This window comes from Falco punctatus (assembly GCF_963210335.1).
Source record: "Falco punctatus genome assembly, chromosome: 1".
NCBI classification, from domain to species: domain Eukaryota; kingdom Metazoa; phylum Chordata; class Aves; order Falconiformes; family Falconidae; genus Falco; species Falco punctatus.
In genome coordinates, this window is record NC_137580.1 from 92397712 (window position 1) to 92419857 (window position 22146).

The following is a 22146-nucleotide window of genomic DNA, read 5'->3' on the forward strand; positions in this document are numbered from 1 at the left end:
GCACACACCCCGCGCCCCCCGGTCCCCCCCACTTCTGGGGGGGCGGGGGGCACGGGGTGAGAGGACCCCACAGGGTCCCATCTAGCACCCGCGGGCCTGCCCGTAGCCCTGGGCCGGTGGTGGATGATCAGGTGGTGGGTCACTGTCAGCGGTTCAGGCCCCCCCAGCGGTGCCCGGCAGACGCAAGGCGGGCGCGGGGTTGTCCCCTGGGGGCTGGTCCCCGTGTCACCCACACCCTGGCTGCCTGTCCCCGGGATTGCCGTGCCCCCCCCGAGCTGTTCCAGGGATGGGGGCCTCCGGCGGGACGGTGCTGCCCGCGGGGGGCGGTGGCTGCGGGTGTCGGCGGCGGCACAGGGTGCCCCCGTGCCCGGGCGGGGGGTACAACACCCCGCCGCAGGCGGACCCCCACCGTCCCGGCATGCACCGGTGGGCCGTGGCCATTGCCGCTCCGACTCTCCCAGGGTCCCCTGCCGGCCTATAGCGCTGCGGCAGCTGATTAGCTACACTGTATGGTCCCGGCTGCTGATTGGCTAGACTACATATCCTCGGCTGGTGGCTGGCTGGGCTGTAGATACCTGCTGACTGGTTGAGCTGTCTGCGTGCTGATTGGCTGAGCTGCGGCTGCGCCGATTGGCTGGGTGGAGGAGCCGGGATGGGGCGCCCCCTGCCGGCCCGCGGCGGGGGTCCCGCGGGACCCTCCTGCCAGCCCCGGGCCCCCAGCGGGCTGCAGAAGCCCCCGGCCCCAGGCAGTGCTGAGCCCCGGGGGGAAATAAGGAAGCGGGGGGGTCTGGGCGCTGAGCCTCCCCAGGGTCCCCACCCTGCCATCCCGCCCGTGGGAGGGGGTTGCCTGTGTCCCCCGAGGGTCCCGGTCCCCCCGGCTCTCCTTTGCCCCGGGGCAGGGCCCTGCTCTGCCCGGGGAGTCGGCTGCTTCCCCGGGGTCCTGCTCTCTTACCGGCGGGATCCGTGCTCCCTTCGGGGGCTCCTCACTCCCTTCCTATGGGGCCCTCGCTCTGTTACTGGGGGTCCTACTCTATGTTCTTGGGCATCCCACTCTCTATTCCCAGGGCTCCTGCTCTCTGTTCTTGGGCATCCCGCTCTCTATTCCCGGGGCTCCCATTGTCTATTCCCGGGAGTCCCACTCTCTGTTCTTGGTGGTCCTGCTCCCTATTCCCAGGGGTCCCACTCTCTGTTCTTGGGGGTCACGCTCTCTATTCCTTGGGGTCCTACTCTCTGTTCCCAGGTGTTATAGTTGAATTGAAATAACTAGAGTCCAAAATAAATTCACTAAGTATTTATTTAAGGCAGGAAAGTAAAAACAGCGCTGGGCGGCTGGGGAGTCACAGCTCTGTCCAGGCTCGCAAATTCCGACAAGTAACACAGCCCTTTTATCCTCAACTTCATGGCCGGTTTAAGCAAACAGTTATGCTCTCAGTCCCGTAGCAAGAAGCTGTATATTACAAAACTAATCTATTTTTACACTAAGGTCTAGACTAAGACAAAGGTTGTCATAGTAACATGAGATTATGGTCTAACATTGGCCTTGAGAAGGTACATCTTGCAACCTCATGGTTAACAGTTAACTCTTTTCTCGCCAGACAGAACGTTATCAAATCTGTTGCAACAAGATCATTCCTTTTGTTAAAAGCCCATTTGATCAGCAAATTACCTTTAGTTACTTATTACACAGGGGTCCCACTCTCTGTTCTTGGGGGCCCTGCTCTCTATTCCCGGGGGTTCTGCTCTCTGTTCTTGGGGGTCCCACTCTCTATTCCCAGGGGTCCCACTCTACACGGGAGGCTCCCATTCTCTCCCAGGGCGCCCCCGCTCCCCTCTCGGGCAGCCCCCGTCCTCCATCACTGGTCCCCGCTCCCCACCCAGGGCGCGGCCGCGGAGTCCCCCCGCACCCGCGGGGCTGCGGTGCGGGGCGGGACCGGTGCCGGTGCCCACCCCCGGTGCCGGCGGCGGGGCGGAGCGGCCGCCCCGAGCCCTATAAAGCGGGCGGCGGTGGCACTGGTGCCGCAGCGAGGGTGGGGGTCGCCATGAGCCTGATGTTGGAGACGCTGCTGGCCCCCCCGGGGGGGCTCCGCAAGGAGCTGGGCCGCGCACCCCCGCGCTCCGCCGCCTCCAGCGGCTTCTACTCGTGGCCGGGACCGGTGGTGGGGAGGGCTCGAGGCGGGGGGGGCGGCGGCGGCAGCGCGGCCGCTTCCTCTACCGAGAGCCTGGACTCGCTGAACGGGGAACCGCGGGCGCGGAATGAGAAGGAGCTGCTGCAGGTGCTGAACGATCGCTTCGCCGGTTACATCGAGCGGGTGCGGGCGCTGGAGCAGCAGAACCGGGCGCTGGCGGCTGAGGCGGCGGCGCTGCGGCAGCAGCAGGCAGGGCGCTCGGCCATGGGCGAGCTGTATGCGCGGGAGCTGCGCGACATGCGGGGCACCGTGCTGCGGCTGGGCGCCGAGAAGGGGCAGCTGCGGCTGGAGCGGGCGCGCCTGGCCGAGGACGTGGCGGCGCTGCGGGGACGGCTGGAGGAGGAGGCCCGGCAGCGAGCCGAGCTGGAGGCGGCGGCCCGCGGGCTGGCCCAGCGCTCGGCGCAGGAGGAGAGAGCGCGGGGTCCGCTGGAGGAGCGAGCCCGAGCCCTGCGGGAGGAGGCGGAGACGCTGCGGAGGCAGCACCGGGCCGAGGTGGGGGCGCTGCTCCGCGGAGCCCGCCCCGAGCCCCCCGCCGAGCTTCCCGCCGCCCTGCGCCCTGGGGTCACCGCCGCGCTGCGCGACCTGCGCGCTCAGCTGGAGGGCACGGCGGTCCGCAGCACGCTGCAGGCCGAGGAGTGGTTCCGCGGTGAGTGTCTGTATGTCCCCCCTCCGTGCACGCACTTCGCGGGGGGGGACCCCGGCACCCCCGACCCCGGGGGCTGCCGCGCTCTGTGAGGGCTTTAGAGCAACGGCGCCTGGGGGATGCGGGGGTTCCCCCCATACACACCGTGCTCCGGGAGAGAGTTAGGGTAACCCCACCCCTGCCAGCAGCCCCTCGGTGTCTGCGAGTGCGCTGCCCATGCCCTGCAGTACATATCAGGGAGGGAGACATGGTCACTGCCCCAGCATCCCGTAAGTTTTGGGGGTGCCGGACCCCGCTAATGTTGCAGGGGGTCCTACCGGTCCGTGCCCCGCACTCTGGAGCGGGGCCAGGAGCGTTTGCGGGGCGCGGCAGGGAGAGGATTGCAGCGCGGGGAGGGGGGGTGCCGCAGCCCTGAGGCGGGGGGATGGGGGGGGGGCAGGGAGTGTCCCTGCTGCGCTGTTGGGTGGGGCACTACGGTACCGGTGGGGGAGGGGGGGGATCGGCACCCCGGGGCTCAGCACCCATGTGTGCGCTGGCGAGCGGCGGGGATGTGATCAGCACCCTGGACAGCGGCAGTTCCGCACCCTGGACAGCGGCGGGCGCGGCACCCATGGGCACGCTGCCCCCCCCCCCCGCCTTCCCCCGCTGTCCTTCCCACTCCTGGCCGCCCCCCCCCGGCCCCTGGGGTGGCTGCAGGGCTCTGCGGCAGGCGCCCCCCCCCCGCCTTCCGCCTTCCCCGCATCGCCCCAGGAGAGCGCGCCCGGCCGCAGCCAGGCGTGGCAGGGGGAGCAGGCAGCGCCTCGGGCCACGGGGGCTGTGGCAGGAGCCGAAAGGGAGAAGCAGGTTTGCAGCCCGAGTTTGCGCTGGATAAAGCCCAGGATGGCAGAACCCCGTCCTGCCGGGGCACCTTCAGCTCCCTGGTACAGCGCGAGCACAGACGCAGCGAGTGCTGGCAAAGCCAGCGCACCCAGGGACCCCCCCCGAGGGCTGGCTCTGCAGAGAACGTGCACGCAGGGGGGGTGTGGTATTAAAGGATTTAAGGTCCCCCAAGAATGGGGGACTGCAGCCTCCTCCTCTGCAGCTTCTCTTTTCCCCTGTTGCAGTGAGGCTGGACAAGCTCTCGGAGGTTGCTAAGGTGAACACAGATGCCATCCGCTTGGCTCAGGAGGAGATCTCGGAGTACCGCCGCCAGCTCCAGTCCAAGACCACAGAGCTCGAAGCCCTCAAAGGGACCCAGGAGTCACTGGAGAGGCAGAGACAGGACTCGGAGGAGCGCCATCATGCAGATGTCCTGTCCTACCAGGTAATGTGGTGCAGTGGGCAGCATCTCTGGTGGTGAGGGACCATCCAGCTGCTGGGTAGGAGCAGCGTTGGTGCTTTGGCTTCAGACATGGTGATGACCTGTGGCAAATACTAAGAGCTGTGCCTAGAGCCAGCCTTCCCCAGCCCCAGGTACCCAGAGCCTGAGAATGCATCCGGGCTGTTGTGTCCCTTAGCTATGATGGACCTGTCCCACATCTCTGCCTGGCTTTGAGCTGCTAATAATGTTGGTCACAAACACCACTGAACCATGACCAGGGTTCAGGCCGTGTCTTGTGCCACAGAGCTGGGAAGTGCAGCACAGACACCTGCACTGGGTGGTGACCATGGACTGAAACACTGTCCCCAGGGTGATACCCCATCCATCAGCCTCATGCTCTGGGGTTTGGTGGCCACCAGGCTCACTCAAGTCCTGGAAATGTTCCCACAGCTTTTCCCTGCTGGAGGGAGCTCTGGGAGGGGGCTGGGGGCTCAGCTGGCAGTGGTGCAGCTCTCACCTGGGGTGGTGCAGGGCTCCTGCTAGATCCCTCAAGGAAACTGGACACACTGAAACAGCCCCTGGATGCATCCCCTTCCCTCTGTGTCTGCAGGAGGAGGTGGCTGCACACACCTCTGTGAAGGCAACCTGGTGCTGGATGAGTGGTTCCTCCTTGGAGGCCAGGGGACTGTTTAGGGGTGCTCTGTGTCCCCCTACTCCTGGGGACTGGCTTCCCCCATGTCACCAGTTGCTCTGTCTGCCCACAGGAAACTATCCAGCAGCTTGACAACGAGCTGAGGAACACCAAGTGGGAGATGGCAGCTCAGCTCCGGGAGTACCAGGATTTACTCAACGTCAAAATGGCCCTGGACATTGAAATTGCTGCCTATAGGTATGGGGTGGGCAAGGTGAAGGTGGGGGAATCTCATCCAGTCTCTACTGCTGGTGTCTCTGGGGACACTCCTCAAAGGCCCTCGCTAACACCTGGGCTTTTCCTGGTGAGAAAGACACCATCCATCCTCCAAGACCATGGTGGGCAACATCCAGTTGGGTGACCCATCCCTGCATGTGGCTTGTGGAGGAAAGGGTGAGAAAACCTGCACAGCCCAGAGTGTAGGAACAGGAGGGTCAACTAGGACATTGAAAGCAGGGCAAGGAGGGTGATGGAGCTGCAGGGCACGGCTGGCAGCTCCTGGTGATGTGAGCTGGTGAAAGCTGGGTGAAAAGCAATCATTGACTGTCCTACTCTTGTCTCTTCCTGGCAGAAAGCTCTTGGAAGGGGAGGAATATCGAATTGAGTCTGGCTTTGGGATGCTTTCCTTCCCTGAGGTGGCCCCCAAGGCTCCCAGCATCACCGCCAACATCAAGGTGAAGAGTGAAGAGAAGATCAAGGTGGTGGAAAAATCTGAGAAGGAGACTGTGATTGTGGAGGAGCAGACAGAGGAAATTCAGGTGACAGAGGAGGTCACAGAGGAAGAGGAGGCTGAGAAAGAGGCTGAAGAGGAGGAGAAAGAAGAAGAGGAGAAAGCTGAAGCAGAGGGTGAAGAGGAGGCCAAGTCTCCTGAAAAAGAGGAGGCCAAGTCCCCAGAGAAACCTGAGTCCCCTTCAAAGGAGGAGGCCAAGACTCCAGCTGTCAAGTCACCCGAAAAGCCACCAACCCCCTCAAAAGAGGAGGCCAAGCCCCCAGCGGTAAAGTCCCCAGAGAAACCTGCACTCCCCTCAAAAGAGGAGGCCAAGCCCCCAATGGTAAAGTCCCCAGAGAAACCTGCACCCCCCTCAAAAGAGGAGGCCAAGAGCCCAACGGTAAAGTCCCCAGAGAAACCTGCACCCCCCTCAAAAGAGGAGGCCAAGAGCCCAACGGTAAAGTCCCCAGAGAAACCTGCACCCCCCTCAAAAGAGGAGGCCAAGCCCCCAATGGTAAAGTCCCCAGAGAAACCTGCACCCCCCTCAAAAGAGGAGGCCAAGAGCCCAACGGTAAAGTCCCCAGAGAAACCTGCACCCCCCTCAAAAGAGGAGGCCAAGAGCCCAACGGTAAAGTCCCCAGAGAAACCTGCACCCCCCTCAAAAGAGGAGGCCAAGAGCCCAACGGTAAAGTCCCCAGAGAAACCTGCACCCCCCTCAAAAGAGGAGGCCAAGAGCCCTGCCATCAAATCTCCAGAGAAACCTGCACCCCCCTCAAAAGAGGAGGCCAAAACCCCAGCTGTGAAGTCTCCAGAGAAAACCCCAACCCCCTCAAAGGAGGAGGCCAAGACTCCAGCTGTCAAGTCCCCTGAAAAGCCACCAACCCCTTCAAAAGAGGAGGCCAAGAGCCCTGCCATCAAATCTCCAGAAAAACCTTCACCCCCCTCAAAAGAGGAGGCCAAAACCCCATCTGTCAAATCCCCAGAAAAAACCCCAACCCCCTCAAAAGAGGAGGCCAAGAGCCCTGCTGTTAAATCCCCAGAGAAGTCCCCAAGCCCCTCAAAGGAGGAGGGCAAGACCCTGACCGTGAAGTCCCCTGACAAAGTCAAATCTCCTGTGAAGGAGGTTGTCAAGTCTCCGCAGAAGGAAGGCGCCCCAGCCAAGGAGCCCACTCCCTCCCCTCCAAAGGAGCCGAAAGCCCCTGCGAAGGAAGAGCAGCCCAAAGAGGTGAAGCCTCCCTCCAAGCCTGCACCTGAGGAGGGCAGGAAGGAAGAAGCTCCCAAGAAGGATGTTTCAGCCAAGGTGGAGGAGAAGCCCAAAGAGAAAGCGGCTGCTGTGCCAGAGCCTCCAGCTCCACAGGTGAAGGAAACCAAGCCAGGCCTTAAACCTGTGGAAGAAGGAAAAGCTGAGAAGGAGGCTCCACCAAAACCTCAGCAGGAGGTCAGCAAAGCAGCTGTGAAGGAGGCTGAGAAGCCAAAGACTGAGGAGAAGGCAGAGGACCCCAAGAAGGAGAAGGTGGAGGATCCCAAAGCTAAAGTGAAACCCAAAGAAGAGCCCAAAGCCAGTAAAGACCCCTCCAAGGCTGAGGCCCCCTCCAGCAAGGAAGCCAAAGCCCCAGAGCCAGCACCCGCCGCAGGGAAGAAGTGAGCAGAGCCCTGGGCGCCAAAGAGCACCTCTGGGTGCGGAAGCTGCTCCGCTCCCCTCCGATGGCCGGGCCCGGCTTTCCCTTAGCAATATGTCTGTGTGAGAGACGCAGCCCCCCGCTGCCCTGCCCTGGCGGTTTGGCCGATAGCTTCCCTAGCAGAATGTGATACACGCCGAGCGCCACATTTAAACACTTGAATTATAACTGAGGAGAAGAGAGCCCAGGGGATCTGAGTGCTCCTTCTCCAATAAGTGCATTTATTTAATGTATGTGCAATTGATGGATGAGTGCAATGCAGAGCTCTAGCTGCTTGGGAGGGGTTGGGAGGGGGGCTGGTGGGTGCTGAGGGTCCTTCCCTGACCTGAGGGTGACGACTGTCCCTCTGAGCGGTGACCCAGGCTGCGGCTGGCTTCGGTGGAAGAGGCTGGGTGCTGCAGGAACGCTCACAGACACGGTGCACTAGGAACCTCAGCCCACTGTTACTTGCTTTCTGTGCAATAACCAAATAAAGTGCTTACAGAGATGCTCTGGCTTTGCTGGCCTCCTGTCCAGGGCTGGGGAGGGGGCTGGGGGAGGGTGGCACAGGGTCTTCCAGCACCCTAGCTGCATTCCAGCGAGGAAAGCCCAGCCATTGCCTGTAGCAAACCCACCCCACTGTGGGCACAAAGGACCCCGTGTCCTGCTGGGCCTGCCCCACCGCTCTGCTCTGCCAAGGATTGCAGCAGTTTTTCTTCTTCCTTCTCTTTTTAAAGCAGGGCTCGCAGGGGGCTGGTAGGGCCTGGTTTAACCTGAGCGCTGCAGTGCAGCACTACCCTGAGAGCAGGGGCTGCGTGGGGGCACTGAGAGGGTCTGTCAGCCTTCCTGGTGGAGAAACCTCCCATGGTGGCCAAGTGGAGAGACAATGACCTTGGGAGCAGGGATAGAGCCCCACCTCAGCCAGCCTGGACATAAGATGGGAGCCACCGGGAGGAGCTGGGATTCCCATCCCAAATCTCAACCCCTTGCTGGTGCCATGAGGTCTTGCCTCTCACAGGACACAACTCTGCTCCCCCCCTGCCCCAAGCATGAGCCCAGGGAAACAGCGAAGCCCCCGCTGCCTCATTGCAGGGTTTGTGCTGAGCGGGCTGGCAGCCAGCACAGGCAAGGACAGGCGAGGGCTGCAGTGCAGGCTCTGAAAAGGGGCTATTTTTAGCCATCTCAGTTTTTAGCCATCTCAGTTCCACAGTCCCGAGGGAGCGAGGGCCGGAGGCAGGCAGCAGCCCAGGCAAGAGGACACCAGCAGCAAGACGGCTACCAGAGACAGGGGACAGGGCTTGCTGCAGCCCCCACGGGTGCCCCCATCCCAGCCCTCCCTACAGACCAGGCAGACACACACTTTTTGTTCAGTTCAGCGTTTAAACCCTTTGGTTACAAAACCTTCAAAAGAAACCCAACGTCAGAAAAGAAACTGAAATGGTGAGACGGGGACATTCCTCCTGGGGACAGGATGAGGCCCATCCCAGACTGATGCCCAAGGAGCACTCAGCGATGGCTGAAGAAGCCCTGAGGGTAGTTGAACTTGAATGGCTTCAGGCGCATGGGTCCCCTGGAAGAGAAGGAGAACCTGACTCGGCCACAGGCATCAGGAAGCTCACAGCACCCCACAGAAAGGGTCTGGTCCTGGGGCACTGCCCAGCTGTAGGGTGACACATCCCCACAGGCAGCTAAAGGAGATGCTTCAAGGTTGGCACCATGTCAGGCAAGGCTGTGCTCTGGGCGACAGCAGTGCCACCAGGCTCCTGGCCAGCACCCTCACCCCCACCCAGCTCCTCCAGGGCGCCAGGCTCCCACCTGACCAAGCGCAGACACATCTTCTCCTGGGGAAACTCCTTAGGCCCCTCCACGCTGGTGTCGTGGGGCTCCGTCTCCAGGTAGACATCCAGCACCATGCACAGGCGCTGCAGCTGGTTGGTGAGGAGCTGGTAGCCTGGTTTGGGCCCCCACAGCTCCTTGTAGTTCACATTGACCTCGCTCTCCATAGCCTGGCAGAGGAATCAGTACAGCGCAGGCTTGAGGCTCTGCTCTGCCCTCCCAGGACCTGCTGCTGCATCCAGCAGGTCTCATGGGCCTGGCCTGGCCACCAGCTCACCCTGATAGCTCGTTTATTACAGACACAGAACCGCTAGGAACACCCCCAGCGAGCCAGCGGTTCTCCAGCCTCCTCTCCCATCACCCCAGGTTACCCGAATGTTGTCATCATTGCTGCTGGTTCGCTCTCCTTTCCAGTTCAGGCACAGGCTGAAGATGGGTGACAGCGTGGAGTAACCAGGGTTCAGGACCACAGCTGCCTGGAGCTTGGCTGAGCAGGGCAGAAAAGAAACATCACCCACAGCCCACGGGGCCTCCAAACCAAGGGATTTCTATGAAGACCCCCAAAAGCTGCCCTGGGGGCATCCAGTGTGGGAATTAGAGATTGCCAGGGGAAGGGAACGTGCCTACCTGTTCCCCTTTCTATCAGGGCCATGTAGTAGAGGTGAGTGTCTTCAGCCAAGCCTGCCTCTATCACATCTTTAGTGTAGGGCAGCTCCTGCAAGGAGAGACAAGAGTGAGCAGCTACTGGCACCACGTGGGAGCTGGAATTGATACGGCCTCGCACTTGGCACCTACCGCATAATCTTCAAAGGGAATGGCAGCCCACTTCACCAGGCGCGAGACGATCTTGGTAGGGAAGAGATGCTGGCACTCACTGGAGACTGGCACGACACCGTGCTCTGAAACCAAGGACAAGGCCACCTGAGCAGGGGAGGGCTGGGGACAGATCTGTCACTGTCCTGTATGTGGGCATGTTCCAAAACCAGGACGTGGGGACACTGCTACTCTTCCAACACCTTCACCTGGTGCCTGGAGAGGAGCAGCGGGGGCCGCAGCTGCAATCCCACTGGAGCTCACAGCCTTGGCACAGTACACGCCTGGCCTGCTCAATGGGTGCACGACATGCGTGGGTGTGTGGTTCACCTCCCGCCGTGTCCCAAATTGATTCCCAGTGCAGGGATGGCCAGTCCCAAAGGGGTGCTGGGCACTAAGAGGGGGCACAGCCTTCCTCTCCCACCCTAAACAGGGCATCCCTCACAGCCCCGCTACCACTGAGGACACAGAGAACGACTGGGAGCACAGAGGGTGGCACTACAAATCCGTCACACTATTAAAGGCAACATCAGCCAGCTCTCCTCTGCAGGAGGACCCTGCTACTGCACTCCTGTCCCCAGGCACAGGTGGGGAGCCAGGCACTCACCGAGCGATGCAAACTGCTTGTGGAGAGCCAGGCGGGACTGCAGCCTTGTCCGCAGCAGTTTCACAGTCAGCTCCATGTGGCTGGCGCTCAGCGAGTTGTCTGCAGTGACTGTGTGCTGCGGGCAGGAGGGACCGTCACCATCACATCGACCTGTGGGCCCCCCATGGTCCAGAAGCCACCCCACCCAGCCACGGGGACAGGCACACACTCGTGTCACTGCTCAGTGCGTGTAACATGGCTTAGACTGTTATATGCAGCAGACAAAATATGTTGGTGTGGCCCCGCTGCACAGATTCATCCCAGCTGAGCCTCTCCCAGCCAAGGCTGCACCATGGTTTGGGAGCGGCTGGTGCCAGCAGGAACTCCAGAGTCCGAGGGAACAGGACAGGACACAAGAACTGTCCCCAAAGCCTCCCCAAACCCCAGCTCAATGTTCTGGAGGAGATGGGGGAGGAGGTGTGACATGCCTGAGGTTGATCCTTGGGGAAATGCAGGCCACCCAGCTTCTGCACCCACACGTAGGGGTGCCCCAGCTCTGTCACATAGTCACTCAAGGTCAGGATGCTGCGGGGACAGTGAGGAAGGGTTATGCCACCCCAAAACATTCCCTCCAACCCCGTCCCTCCCACTGTCCAGCCTGTGAGCCAGCTGGAGGGAGCAGGTGCTGCTTTCACCTGCACCGCAGGCTGTGCCTGGTGAGCCCACCTGATGCCAACTGGCTTCTGAGCCACTGAGCCCTCCCTGGCATGTCAGGGAGGGATGTGCTGTGCCAGGAGCAGGACACTCATGCCAACCACCTAGGCAAAGCTGCCCCAGCTGTGTGGGTCAGCACCCCACTCACCCCACTTTATCAAACTGGAACTGGTTGGCTGGATTAGGCGTTTTCCTCCCATGGTCTCCCGGATAGAGGCAGTTGAGGAGGGAGTCTGGTGAGAGGAGGTCACTGGCAAGAGGAGGGAAGAGATTAATGAGCAGCAGCCTGGGCTCCGTGTCTCTTCGTGGCCTCTTAACAGGCTCTGAAGCCCAGAGAAAGAGATTGTGAGCTCCACGAGTTGGGTTTCACCCCAGAACGGCTCTCCCCTAATTCCACTCCAAAAGGAGACTGTCTCCTCCCTGTCTGTGAAGAAGACAGAAACCACAGGGCACCAGCTCCCTGATTTCCCAGGAAGCTGCTCACTCCAGTGTGTTAACTTCAAAACCTGCCGATTTGTATAGAGAAAACATTGCCAGCATAGGCAGGGCATGACACGATAGCTGTCTGCCACCCAACAAGCTCAAGCAGAGGAATTCTGCTTTATGGAATAAAATTCTTCAGGTCTGATTGTACTCGCAAGCCCAAGCAAGCATAAATAAAATCAGCTTGACTGATTTGGTGTAACACAACCAAGGGCAGCTGCAAAGGAGGGAGCACCCTGCACAAAAACCCTGTGGAGAGACTCTAGCTGCTGTCATGAAGGATTCTGGATACCTACAGGGAAAAGGGAACCCCACGAGGATTGGGAAGCCTCACATGGGACAGGCTGGGAGGCAGCACTTGCTTCCAGGTAAGCCTAGACTAGCCTCTCTTGCCTCCCTCTTCCTCAAGCACCTCCTCCTGGCCCAGGGACAGCCACTGGAGAGCTGGCAGCTGATTGCAGCTCCCCAGGCAGGCTCCCACCACTGCCATTTCAGCTATTCCTCACAGAAATCAGGTTCCAGTGGTCTCTGGGGAGCCCACGGAGAGGTAGCTGCATCTCCAGCGCTCAGGACAAGGTGACCTGCAGAGCATGCAGGTGAAGGGAGCTGCCAGGCACAGGCTGCAGGAGGAAGGAAAGCAGTTCAGCTGCAAGAGGGTGACCGAATGTGACAAGCAGGAGAGGTTCTCCCCCAGCTCCTGACAGGTCTGGCACTGTTCCCTTAAAAGGTTCCCAACCTCCCTGCCCCTGGCTTGTCAGGACAGAGGGAGAGAAGGAGGGTGTTGTCTGGCATGCAGGAGCCGGCAGGGCTCCCGGCAAGGCCCTGGAGCCAAAGGGAAGGATACCACCGAGCAGAGGATGCACAAGGGGAAAACCTTCCCCAGAGGCAGAGATGGAGCTGTGCTCTTCAGGGTCTCATTTACCCATCAAAGGAGAAGCCAAGACAGCACTTTGAAACCACAGCTCCATACAAAGGCTCTTATGGTGGCCCAGGTGAGGCAAGGTGAGGGACTGAGGTTAAAACCTCACCTGCTGGGAACAGGCAATTGGGCATGGAGTGCCCTTGGCCCACTGTCCACAGGGGCTACAGCTGAGCAGAGGGACATTGCCACTGCATGCTGCTCTTGGCACTGCATCGCTCTGTCAACGGGTCACTGAGCACGGCAGGACCCCAGGGCAGGGTGTTTGCGGCAAGTGGAGGGGTCACTGCCCAGTAAGCTCCGGGCTCAGCACCCAGGGGCTCCCCTTACCCAGCACTGATGGCAGTTGTCATCTCAACAGCGGTGGTCACCTTGGCCTTCACCGTCATGACATTGAGGTTCATCAGGTAGTAAAAGGTCAGGTGAAGCACATTCTCATCTGTGCAAACAGAGGAGGGGTAACAGCGCTGTCTGCACTCTGCAGGGGGGATATACATGCTCCTCTGCTAGGACAACAGCAAGCGGAGCAGAGAAGCAACATGGGAATTAACTGGCAACCGATGCACTGTAACCTCTAATGCTATCCCATCAGCATTTGCCAGGCTTTATCTGTCAGGCTTAAGGCCCCTCCACAAAAGAAAACCTCTCAACTAGATGGAGGCAGCTTCAGAGCAAGGTCATTTCACCTGCACGGGTGGGAGGAGCTCCAGCAGACAGCTGATAAACCACCTCATTCAGTCTCCCCTGCAAGACCACGCTCATCCCTGCCAGGGTAGCAGGGCCAAGGGCAGGAAAGCCTCTCCACACCCTGAGCTCTCCCTGAGGACCCCAAGCTGCTGCCGGGTTGCTCCCTGATCTGCTGTAACACATCCTTGTGCGCTCTCCACCAAGGGCCACCACACCACACTTACCCTTGCACTTTATGTCGACAGTGACGGACAAAGGGTGCCGCTTCAGCATCTCCTTGCGCTTGTCATCCAGCTGCACACCCAGGGTGGGCCTGCGCCGTTTCTGGGGAGGGCAAAACAGCTATCAGAGCCTCCTCCTGCTCCTCAGCCCCAACCCTCCTCTCCCACTGCTTTTTCCTTCTAGCCTAGCTCCCCAATCCCCCAGTACCACAGCCACGGAGCAGCCCTGGGGATGGAGAGAAGCAGGAAATCCTTGACCTGCTGCAGGGCAAGGACAAAGCAGCTCTGGTCATTCCTTCAGCTCCTAGGATTGTCCCCAACACTGCAAGATGAGGCCAAGGACCTGCTGGCCCCAGAAGCTTCACCACTGTGAGAGGCAGAAACTGAGGCCCTTTCCCTTTATTCTTCCCCACAGCAACAGCCCTGATACACCAGGTGCTGCTGCTGGGTGGTGGGGGGTGGTGGCACAGACCTCCCTCAGGCTTTGATGCTGGGGGCAGCCAGCACCTACAGCCTCTCCCCAGCATCCAGCAGGTACAATTTGTAGGACCTAAATGCCTCCCCAAGGGAGTGCTGGACAAATCCTGGTGCAGAGTTCAGCTCAACGCTTTCAGCAGATGACAGGGGACAGACACGGATCCCTCCCGGCTGGACACCAGCCTCCCTGGCCCAAGACTATTTATACAAAGTGGAACAGCTCCAGCTGGAGAGCTGTGAGGCAGCTGTCAGTGCTGGGTGGGATGAGCATGGTGGGACACAAGCAGGGCAGAATTGTACCCTGGCTTTCCTGCATTCAGGACAGAAACTGGAAATGGCACCTCTCTCCTCCCAAGAAACTACTGGATTTAATGTCAGTGCACCACCACACACATCCACAGCATGTAGGAACCAGTTCCCAGCCCCACTCAGGTCCAGCTCCCTCAGCACCTTCCAGTTACCAGGCGCAGGTTGGTTTGCCCAAAATATGGTGTTGGGAGAAGATCCAGAAGGGGACAGCGCTATCCCTTACCGTGGTCTGCTCCTCCTCTGCGTCAGAATCGCTTTCATCATCTGCACAAAGAGAGGGGTGTAAGCAGGGACTGCTTGGGGCTCAGCCATTTTCCCACAACCAGCAGGACTACCAGCCCTTTCTCCAAGGCCACAGCTCCCCCAGACATCACTGTCCCCCCAAAAGCAGGGCCCTAGCAGGATGCAGACACACAGGAACATGTCCCCAGTACTAGGGGTCCCTCTAGCAGATGAGGGGCTGCGAACATCTCTCAGGAAGGAAGAGCTGGGGACAGAGGGGATCAGCTGCTGGGGATTTCGGCCAGCAGTGCAGACATCAGGCGCTGTGCCATTTCAGCACCCGCTCCACTTGCTTCTCTGCCCAATCCCTCTGCCTGCACGGAACATCAGGCAGCTGGCCTGCGGCAACATCACCCCAACTCACCCTGCGAGTCCTCAGGCGGCTTGTACAGAGCTTTGGCTTCCTCTACACTCCCTTCAATGGCCACCACAAGCTTCTTATCTATAGAGGAGACATGAAAACTAAGCTATGAACCCCACTTCTGTTTGGGAAAGGCAGCTGGCAGAAGCAGCCCTGCCCTGAAAAGCTCCCGCTAAATGGCTGCATGAGGCAGAGCCCCATGGCAGAGGAAGTTCTCACAAAGGGTCAGTGGGAAAAGGCAGTTGCCCAGAGGGCTACACGGGGCCACCACAAGGCCAGATCTCCTGCATAGGATGGGGTCAGAGGAGGGAAAATGCTGCGTTTTGAGGGAAAACCACAAAGGCCAAATCTTACTCAAGAGCCAAGAGAGGTGGGGGTCTGGCTGGCACAAGCCACAAGTAGGGAGCAAGGAGCTGTGTCATCATGGCTGCAGATGCCCATTAGCAGGGACTTGGTGTGGCCAAGTGCCACAGGTCCTTCCACGCTCCTCTGCTGCCTGCCCCACCCCCAGAGCAGCACAAGAGCAAGGGGCACTGCAGCTCATGCTGTACTACAGCCCCCTCCGCACAGGAGATGCAGACAGCCCAGGGGGATTCCTGAGCCCTGCTGATAAATCCCTCCCAACTCAGGGAGGCTTCAGAAAGCTCCTCAAAACACAAAGCTGCCTAAGGGGATGAAGGCTTTCAGGTGAGCTGCGGGGAAGGGCCTCTGCAAAAGCAGGCAGAGGTACTGCCTGCTCTGGAGTCAACCTCCCCCTGCCACGCGTGGCACAAAGGAGCACCCACCCCATGGGGTGACATCTCTTGGGAGGCCATGTCAGCACTGTGCCAGCTTGCAGGCTGCAGGGACGTCCCTGTCGACCTTGAGAAGGGGGGGCAGAGGTGGGAAGCGAGCTTCCCAAGCAGTTCTTCCAGCAAGGGAGCTGAGCAAACAAGGTTTCAAATGCTGCTGCCTCACTATGCCCGGCTGTGGGGCCGTGCTGGTGCTCTGAGCTCAGCGGAATCTGGCAGCAGAGCAGACGAGATGGAAAGACCCACCCCCCCCCAAAGCAGTGTCTTCTGCAAGTGGGAGTGAAATCTATCCTGTGGGGGGAGCATGGCCCACCAGCCCCAGCTGGTGACAGCCCCTCATGGCGTCGCTGAGGACTGTGCCACCCCCTCGGTACTCACCACAGGCCTGACCGTAGGCGCTGGCTTGAACGAAGAGAACATAGAGAGGTGGCGGGAGGTGGCGGGCTGTCTCGTACTGTTTGTGCGCCTGGTCAAAGGGCATGAAGAGATACTCCTGGACAGGCAGGGAGGCCTGGGGAAACAAGCGGGCTAACCTTCATCAGTGGGAGCAGAACAGTTTAGCCTCCTCAACCCTCCTTCACCCCAAGTTAGAAAGTGGGAGACTAGAAACCAGCACAGCAGCTGTGGTGCAGGGTTAAACACAGCCACGGGTACTGTGAGCCCTCAGGGAAGGCTGGCAGCTCTCCTTCGCTGGAAAACTTTTGGATCTCAGAATAACCCAGTTCCTTCTCCTGTTCTTCCCTCCCAAGATAATCACAAGGAGCTGGAACTGCATGTCACTCCCTAGGGAAAGGCCCATTTAATGACTCCTCCATCTGCAGTTCTGCAGGAATTGCCGCATAAACAAGCAGACTGGAGGAATCTCGGCACGAGGCAGATCTACTCCTCGTCCACCCTGCCTGGGAGCAAAACATCTCCAAAACAGAATCAGCCCAGGTGTTGCATGTCTCTAATACAGCCCTTGGAGCATGACATCAGCTTGGCCCTGAAGGCTACCTCCCCTTCCTGCAGAGCTTAAGTACCTGCATGATGCTGTTAAGTCGAGGCTGGAGGCTGCTCAGGTACTCCTTCTTCACCTCGATCTCTTTCAGGATCTTCTCCTTGCTGGTCAAGCATTCCTTGTACTTCTCTGCCAGCCTAGGGATGGAAACTCAGTCACTGCCACACATTACAGCTAAAAAGCCTGCTGAGATCCACCTGGGTCATGGGCCCCAGCTCTCCTGACCTGACAAAAGTTACTGCAGGAACCAGGAGAGCTCAGACATGGCAACAAACAAAGAGCTCTTAATGCCAAGGGCAAGTGGACAGAGAAAGGAACCCATGAGAGCTGGAAAACAAATAGGGAGAGAAAGTGGAAGCTCATGCCTGTGCTGTGCTCTGAGAGGGGACAGCAACCAGACCGTCCCTCAGCAGATCCATTCCCATGCCAGCCTCTGCTACCAGCAGCCATGCTTGACAGAGCTCTGCCAACACTACCAAGCTTCTGAAGAGGCTTTTCCACTTCCTATCACCAGAGTCACTTCATGTCACGTCAACTCCTTCTTAGTTACTCACTTAGTAAACTCACAAGAGTGAGGTTTAATCACAGAATGGTCAGTACTGGAAGGGACCTCTGGAGAACATCTAGTCCAACTCCCTGCTAAAGCAGGTTCCTAGAGCAGGTTGCACAGAATTGTGTCCAGGCAGGTTTTGAATGTCTCCAGAGGAGAGAGACTCCAAGCTGCTGCTTGGCTGCAAAAGCTGCTGGCTGTTACCAAAACGCAGGAACGTTGTGTCATGTTTGCTTTTTGCGTGGGGTAAGAGTCGATGGAGCAGCCAAGCCACCTGGCCTGCCTGCACCAGCTGAGGGACCTCAGTGGTTACAGCCTGCAATGAGGAGCTGGCTGCCAGCACCAGCTCAGCGGAGATCAGCACTGTGCAGGCAGCTCCCCACGGTGGCAAGCGTTAAGAGCACAGGCAGGAATGGCAGTATCACCAGGCTGTGCCAGGCTGGCTTAATTTTGCTCCTTGGACCATAGCATGGCAGACAAAACAGGGATCGCTTTGCCCTGCATGGCACATCGTGCAGAACCAGGTTCTGGATGGAAGTGTGTACCCACCCATCCTTCAATATCACCCCTATGGCAGGCAGTGTCCCAATTCCCTGATGCAAAAGCCTCCAAGCAGACGCTGGTGAAACATCAAACTACAAAATTCATTTTCCTCCCTTGATACTTAAGCGTCAGCACTGATGTTCACTGCCTTGCTGAGAGAACACGTGGGCTTATGAGGAGAACCAAGACACCTTTGCTGTCCTCAACCAGAGCACAAGGTGTGGTCCCAGATAGCCTCTCTTGCTCAGCGGCTGCGGCTGGCTCAGGGCTTCTCTCAGACTGGTTTGGATGTTGCTCTGCTCCCCAGGATCCCCCGGAGTGCCCTCTCATCAGGCGTGTGAAAGAAAACTCCCTGATCTATGAAAAAAGGATCCCACCAAGCCCAGCTCCACACAAAGAGTGAATCTCCATGCTGAGGGTTCAGTTACACAACAAATCTGTCACGTGTTCTACACTATTTCAAGAGGGCATTAAAACCTTTGTTACCCACATTCACTTCACACAGCAGCTGTGTGGCTTGCTCCGGGGTTTTACCGAGAGCCCTACCCTGCAGCAGGCTGACACCGAACAGAGATGCTGCTGACCCACCTCTTGCGCTGCTCCAGCTCCCAGTCCAGGCGGGCCAGGGTCTGCTGGTGAGGCTCAGACAGGGTGATGGCAGGCCGGCTGATTTCAGGGGGAGCCTCTTTGTAAAACTCTTCCAGGCTCACCAGTTCGATCTCTTCATGTTTTGACCTGCAAGGATCAGATTGGGGAAGGGTGGGAAATGCTGCAGCACAGCCAAACTCAACCGCATCTCACCGGACAGCGCTCAGTGCCAATGCCTGTGCGCTGGCTTCACTCTGCTATGTGAATACCACAGTATCAGTGAGCTAAACTGCAGCAGAGGAGAGAAAGGCCCGAACCGGGTCCCTACTTCCACAGGGACACCTTCCCCGCACAATTAACTAAAGCGCTGTTTGAGGCATCAGTCTAAGTACAGCTCTCCTGGCAGCGGGTCAGAGTGCTGCCCGTGCAATGGGCATGACAGAAGGCTTAGCTTTCGGAAGAAAACTCCTGATATACAGAGGCCAAGGAGTCCTTCAAAAGACCAGCATGACCATGTCTTTGACATTTACTCGGTCTCTCCTCCACCGTCCACCTACCAAAATAGATGCCTTCTTCCCTTTCCGCTATACAAGCCTCTATCCTGGTGTCCCAGCACAAGAACTCCAGGATACTCTCTCCATCTCTGCTGTGTGGTGGCATCTGGATAACGCATCTCCTTCCGCAGAGGGCTCAGGCAACGTGGCAGAGATCCCAAACACTGGAGGCCTCCACCCCGTCCCAGATACATTGTCACTCCCTCTCTTCCTCAGCTAAACTCACTTGAACTCCAGGCATTTGGTGATCTCTTTCTGCAGGTGCATCACCTCATAGAGCAAGTTCTGGAGCTGCAGGTGATATGCATCAACCTTCTGCTTTGCCTGAAACACAGAGCAGGGGATCAGGCTCTGTTGCCTTCCTCCCAGCAAATATACCCCACAAAGAGTCACCAACACACCCCCTCCCACCGTACCAGCTAGGGACAGTGGGCTTTAGGGCATGCAACGATTTTTCTGTTGGGGAAAGAAAGACATTTTCAAGTGCTGGGAAACCAAACGATCATGACATCAAATTGATCCCGCTCTCTTCCAGCATATTTCAGGGACAAGGCATGAAACAGGGCAGATCTGCTGGGGCACAGAGACCGAGCCCCTTCCTGTCCCTGTGCCTCAGCCTCCTCAGTGGCACAATCAAAACAGTGTTATTCACAAGCTGTGGAAAAACTCTCCCAGAACTCAGCATAAGGAACTTTGGGGCCAATCATATACACATTTCTCAGGCCTACAGCACACCAGACTCTTGAGACGGAGCCTTCTGGATCCCCACTTTATTCAAGACAGAAGCAGACATTGCTCCTTCGCTATTCATTATAATTACAGCTGCTGCTGCTCCACAGTAGTCTCCTGTTAACCCTCTCATTCAAAAACCACAACCTGGCTGGTGCTGAATTCCTCCCACACAAGCATCCATCACAGAACAGGCAGAAATGACATCATTTGTGATCCCACTAAATCCCAACCTGTATTCATCACCCCCCAGCCCCCTCTGTACCTCATGGGTTTGATCTCTCCCTTTCTTCAGCCGAATATGAGCCAACCGGTTGAGCTTCTTCAGGGTCATGAAGTGGACACAGCTCTGAATTCGCCGCTCATCTATCTCTGAAGCCTGAGTGGCAGGAAACAGGCATTTAAAGAAAGACACAACTGCCACCACAGAGTCCTTTTGCTACAGGTACCTCCTACCAGTCCCATCACAAAGGGGCTCCATGCTTCTAAGTAGACACAATTTATGTCACTAGGGCTTCTGAGGGAGCCTCCTGCTGCCACACTCACAGGCCACTAGCTGGAAATAGCCTGGGGGGTGGGGGGTTCTGGGCTCACTTTAGTGATTTTCCTCAGCAGCAGGATCAGAGGCATCTGAGCCTGAAGCGCCCACCCTGATGGGCAGGAGACATCACGGGCAGCTGCAGTGCAAGCCTTCCCTGGCCAAGCCTGTGGGACAGCGAGAGTCTGACCACCCCCACCTGCAGTGAGCAGGAGCTCAATTCCTCCCCCAGGAGCCCCCCATCCATCAGCACATTTCCCAGAAGTGCCCACAGATGCTTTAGGAGATCAGTAACTCAGTCTGCATAACAGCTGCTCAGTCAAAGACCAAATGCCTCATCTAAATTGCATTTTATTTTATATAAGGGAGGCTGTTCCGCTTTCTTGACTCTCCCCAGAAGACATCATGGCTCTTGCTCCTCTCAGATTAATGGGAAAGCATTAAACACATAAGGACAGAACACACTAAATCAAGCACTGATGCTTCTTACATTGTCCTTGATGCCCCTGCTCTTCAGCTCCTGGATTTCTGCCATCAGTCTCTGAAGCTCCTGGCAAGTCTCTCTGTAAAGTTCGTAGTCTTTGATAGGGTCACGGAGATCCACCTCGCATTCCTCACTGTAGTACCTAACATCCTGCAGAGGCAGAAAGTACCTTCTGTGGCTTGTTCCTTCCAGCTTCTCTGGAAAGGGCACTGGGAAACAAACTGCTCTGTTTGCAAGCCAGTTCCCAGCTCTGTCCATTAATCCTACACCTGAGGAGACTTTATACACAAGACAGAACCTGGTGAACAATCCCAAACACAAACAGTCATTAAAATGCATGGGAAGTTCAGGCCATCTTTTACACAGTAGTACCCATCTTGCACTGGTGTACCCACATGACTACAGAGAATAAACTGGGAAGGTGATTACTTCCTCAATCCTTATCCCCACTTTGGCTGAACCCAAGTTACCCTGCTGCTCACAGGAGTGTCTTAAGGCAACATGCAAACCCCCAAGGGACTTTTCAGCCTGGTGCTCCCTCTCCCTATATCTCCTGAAGAGCATCTGACTCCTTGAGTGCTGTGCTTCCTGAAGGAGATGGAAGCAGGTTCAGAAGTACAGAGCGGGAGTTTCAGAGGCCCTGGGAGCTGGAGGAATAATGTCACAACTTCCCAAAAGGGAAAATAAGGTCAGCAAAGAGCAGGTATGAGAACAGACCCGTGTAAGGGAGGTCATGAGGACCCTGCTGCAACAGGCAGGCTCTGCCTATGTATGTGGGCAGCCAGGGGCCCTACCTGGTCAACATCACCCTTGCCCCGCTTGCCCTCCTGTGGGCCCCCATCCGTGCGGATCACTTTGGGTTTCCTCTTCTTGCTGGAGTCCGACGACATGGTGCTGCCAGTCAAAGACTGGGGGAGAAGAGGCAAAGCTGTTGTCCACAGGGAGATGAAGCCATTGTCTGTGGGTGCCAAAGCTGCCTGGGGTCGGGCTATCCCCAGTCCCCAGTTCCTTCCTGCCCGGGGCACCGCACTCTCCTAGCCCAGCGAGCCCCTGCACCACCTCCCCGCCGACGCAGTCCCGGGGCTTCTCTCCATCAGTTTCCCCCATTCCAGCGCTCAGCCCCACCACAGACTCCCATACACCGGGCCCGGAGCCTCGGCTCCTCCAGAGCCTCCCAGGCCCCCGCACACCGGGCCTGGAGCCTCGGCTCCTCCAGAGCTCCCCCGGCCCCCGCACACCGGGCCTGGAGCCTCGGCTCCTCCAGAGCCCCCCCGGCCCCCACACACCGGGCCTGGAGCCTCGGCTCCTCCAGAGCCCCCCCAGACCCCCGCACACCGGGCCTGGAGCCTCGGCTCCTCCAGAGCCCCCCCAGACCCCCGCACACCGGGCCCGAGGCCCCCGCTCCCGGGCCAGGGACGTCCCCTCCCACCCCAGCTCGGCCCCAGGCCGCCCCCCGGCCAGGCTGTCCCTGCCCGGATTCCCCCAGGCCGGCGC

At 58.6% G+C, this 22146-nt stretch overlaps 2 protein-coding genes across 2 annotated transcripts; one reads left to right on the forward strand and one right to left on the reverse strand.

The window, feature by feature from the left end:
- The first annotated feature begins 23 nt into the window (after positions 1-23).
- NEFH (neurofilament heavy chain) lies at positions 24-7696 on the forward strand. Its single transcript, XM_080365820.1, has 4 exons — positions 24-2832; positions 3933-4132; positions 4894-5018; positions 5392-7696. The coding sequence occupies exons 1-4, from the start codon at positions 2040-2042 to the stop codon at positions 7172-7174; spliced, it is 2901 nt and encodes a 966-aa protein (XP_080221946.1). The 5' UTR covers positions 24-2039; the 3' UTR covers positions 7175-7696.
- An 851-nt stretch (positions 7697-8547) lies between these two features.
- THOC5 (THO complex subunit 5) lies at positions 8548-21781 on the reverse strand. Its single transcript, XM_080365926.1, has 19 exons — positions 21447-21781; positions 20659-20802; positions 19896-20009; positions 19128-19225; positions 18348-18494; positions 16689-16803; positions 16045-16177; positions 14879-14956; positions 14456-14496; positions 13450-13549; positions 12869-12977; positions 11285-11386; positions 10911-11007; positions 10444-10558; positions 9819-9922; positions 9651-9738; positions 9395-9510; positions 9003-9193; positions 8548-8757 (listed from the first exon to the last, which is right to left on the reverse strand). The coding sequence occupies exons 1-19, from the start codon at positions 21540-21542 to the stop codon at positions 8694-8696; spliced, it is 2052 nt and encodes a 683-aa protein (XP_080222052.1). The 5' UTR covers positions 21543-21781; the 3' UTR covers positions 8548-8693.
- Between the last annotated feature and the right edge of the window lie 365 nt (positions 21782-22146).

Bases quoted from the DNA above. Each gene is read 5' to 3' on its own strand.
- NEFH (XM_080365820.1), top strand. From the start codon at position 2,040: ATGAGCCTGATGTTGGAGACGCTGCTGGCCCCCCCGGGGGGGCTCCGC. The intron at 2,833-3,932 runs GTGAGTGTCTGT...CCCCTGTTGCAG, and splicing joins GGCCGAGGAGTGGTTCCGCG to TGAGGCTGGACAAGCTCTCG. The intron at 4,133-4,893 runs GTAATGTGGTGC...GTCTGCCCACAG, and splicing joins CAGATGTCCTGTCCTACCAG to GAAACTATCCAGCAGCTTGA.
- THOC5 (XM_080365926.1), bottom strand. From the start codon at position 21,542: ATGTCGTCGGACTCCAGCAAGAAGAGGAAACCCAAAGTGATCCGCACG. The intron at 14,957-16,044 runs GTGAGTACCGAG...TCTCCTCTATAG, and splicing joins CGCCTACGGTCAGGCCTGTG to ATAAGAAGCTTGTGGTGGCC. The intron at 9,511-9,650 runs GTAGGCACGTTC...TGCCCTGCTCAG, and splicing joins CCTGATAGAAAGGGGAACAG to CCAAGCTCCAGGCAGCTGTG.